General features: G+C 54.0%; 1 protein-coding gene across 1 annotated transcript in view; it reads left to right on the top strand.

Moving 5' to 3' along the window:
* Positions 1-5: 5 nt before the first annotated feature.
* The window catches only part of Abraxas1 (abraxas 1, BRCA1 A complex subunit), a gene marked incomplete at its 5' end in the record, with an annotated part of 14670 nt that continues 12749 nt past the window's right edge, over positions 6-1926 (top strand). The window contains 2 exons of the mRNA XM_033759674.1: positions 6-59; positions 1418-1508. Of these exons, the coding sequence (XP_033615565.1) occupies positions 6-59; positions 1418-1508 (145 nt within the window). The remainder of the gene's footprint in view (positions 60-1417; positions 1509-1926) is intronic.

The raw sequence follows: 1926 nt of genomic DNA, 5'->3' as shown, positions 1-1926 counted from the left end.
GCGCCTCTGGCTCCCGCAGTCGGCCGCGCGGGCCACCGTGCGCCAGAGGACGCGAGGGGGTGAGAAGCTGAGTACTTACCTGCTGGCACCGCTTCCAACTTTGCTCCGCTTGTCAGGCCTCGGCTAGTTCCTTCCGACACTTTCTGATGTGCGCGTCTGTACTTTGGTCTAGGTTCAGAGCCGCGGGGTGAGGCGGAGGGGCGCGGAGCTGAGAAAGGCCGTGGGATGTGCGGCTGAGGTCGGCAGCGGTGTCCTGCCCGCGCGCTTGGTAACCTGCAGAGGGACCCGGGACGGCAGGACCCCAGGCCGAGCGACGCCGGCTGCGATTCCTGTAAAACAGAACGCAGGAGCGGTGCGAGTTCGAGGCCAGCCTGGGCCAGACCCTGTCTCAAAAAACCAACACGTATATGTAATATCGTGCGTTCCCCCAAATTGGTTTTTTTGTTTTGTTTTTTTTTGTTTTTTTGAGACAGGGTCTCACTATGGAGCTAAGACTGACCTGGAACTCACTATGTAGCCCAGGCTGGTCTCGAACTCACCGTGATCCTTCTGCCTCAGCCTCCTGAGTGCTGGGATTACAGGCGTGCACCACCACACCCGGCTCCAAACTGCTTTTCAACAAATCCTGAGAGAGGTTGTAATCAGTATGTTCTGTGTGACCTTACAAATTAGCATCCAGCAAAGAGCAAATAGAAAGCAAACCTTTAGAAAAGACGCTTTCCTGGCTTAGCACCCATTCAGTGGTGTCCACGACCCTGGGGCAGGCGAGTAGATTACCGTATTAACTAACTTCCTAGAGGGTGAAATGTCACTGTCGAGCACACCGGGTGTCTTCAAACGCACCTGGAGGAGACCTGGGTTCTCCGCAGTGCCGCGAATCACCAGTGCTCCGGGCGGATGCTTGCGTTAAGGAGTCGGGCTCACCTTACAGCCTGTTCCAGACAGCAGAGCCTGAGCCTGAATTCCCAGTCTTTACTCTCTTGTCTTGCAGTTTCCCATTTTTCACAATTCTAAATCTGGTAACCGGTCTTGCCCCCGCTTTGAGGCCAGCGTCGGGCATTGAGATGGCGCAGCCTCCGGTCTCCTAGTGGAGAGGAGCCCTGGGCGCCCTACCGACTTCAGCCCTCGGCCTCTGCTCCGGCGTGCTGAGGCCCGGCGCTGCCCACACTGATAGCCCCTGGCCTTTACAGCCAGCCAGCTCCCGTCTTGTCCCCTCCACGGCCTCCTCTACCTCGGCCCACGACCTCCGTCCCCTTCCTGAGCCACAGTGCCGTGTGCAATCCCACCGGTTACATTCCTGGCCGTCTCGGTGCCTGCCCACAGTAGAGCAGCCTGACGAGGTGCTCGGTGGGTAGGAGCTGGGCAGCGTCCATCCGATCAGCGTGTTCCATAACTGGCCTCTCATCTGTGTCCGCAGGAAGGTTTTCTCCTCGGGGAAGTGAAAGGTGAAGCGAAAAACAGCATTACCGACTCCCAGATGGATGATGTGGAAGTTGTTTATACAATTGGTCAGTCATCATTTCTGTGTGTATCTGATAAACGTTGAGAATCATCAGAATTGCTGTTTGAAAATTGTTAGGAATATGCTAATTTTGGCTAGATGTGGTGGTAGCGCAGGCCTGTAATCCCAGCTGAGGCAGGAGGATCTCCAGGAGTTTAAGGCCAGCCTGAACTGCATGAGGAGACTCTCAAAAAACAAAAAGTGGGTCGGGGTTGTAGCTCTGCCACACCTGGCAAGCATGAGGTCCTGAGTTCTGTTCCTGGTACCAGAAAAAACAAAAACAAAAAACAACTGCTAATTTCAAAAAGCAAAATTTAGGACCAGAGATTTAGCTCAGTGGTTCTGCCGCCTGCCTTGCAAGCGCAAGGACCTGAGTTCAATCTCTGGTACCAAAAAAAAAAAAAAAAAAAAAAAGAAATTTAAAA

The sequence above is a fragment of the Fukomys damarensis genome, unplaced genomic scaffold, assembly GCF_012274545.1.
Source record: "Fukomys damarensis isolate Sample0158 unplaced genomic scaffold, DMR_v1.0_HiC HiC_scaffold_37, whole genome shotgun sequence".
Taxonomy (NCBI): domain Eukaryota; kingdom Metazoa; phylum Chordata; class Mammalia; order Rodentia; family Bathyergidae; genus Fukomys; species Fukomys damarensis.
The sequence above is the reverse complement of the archived record's forward strand: the minus strand, read 5'-3'. Positions and strand labels throughout refer to the sequence as shown.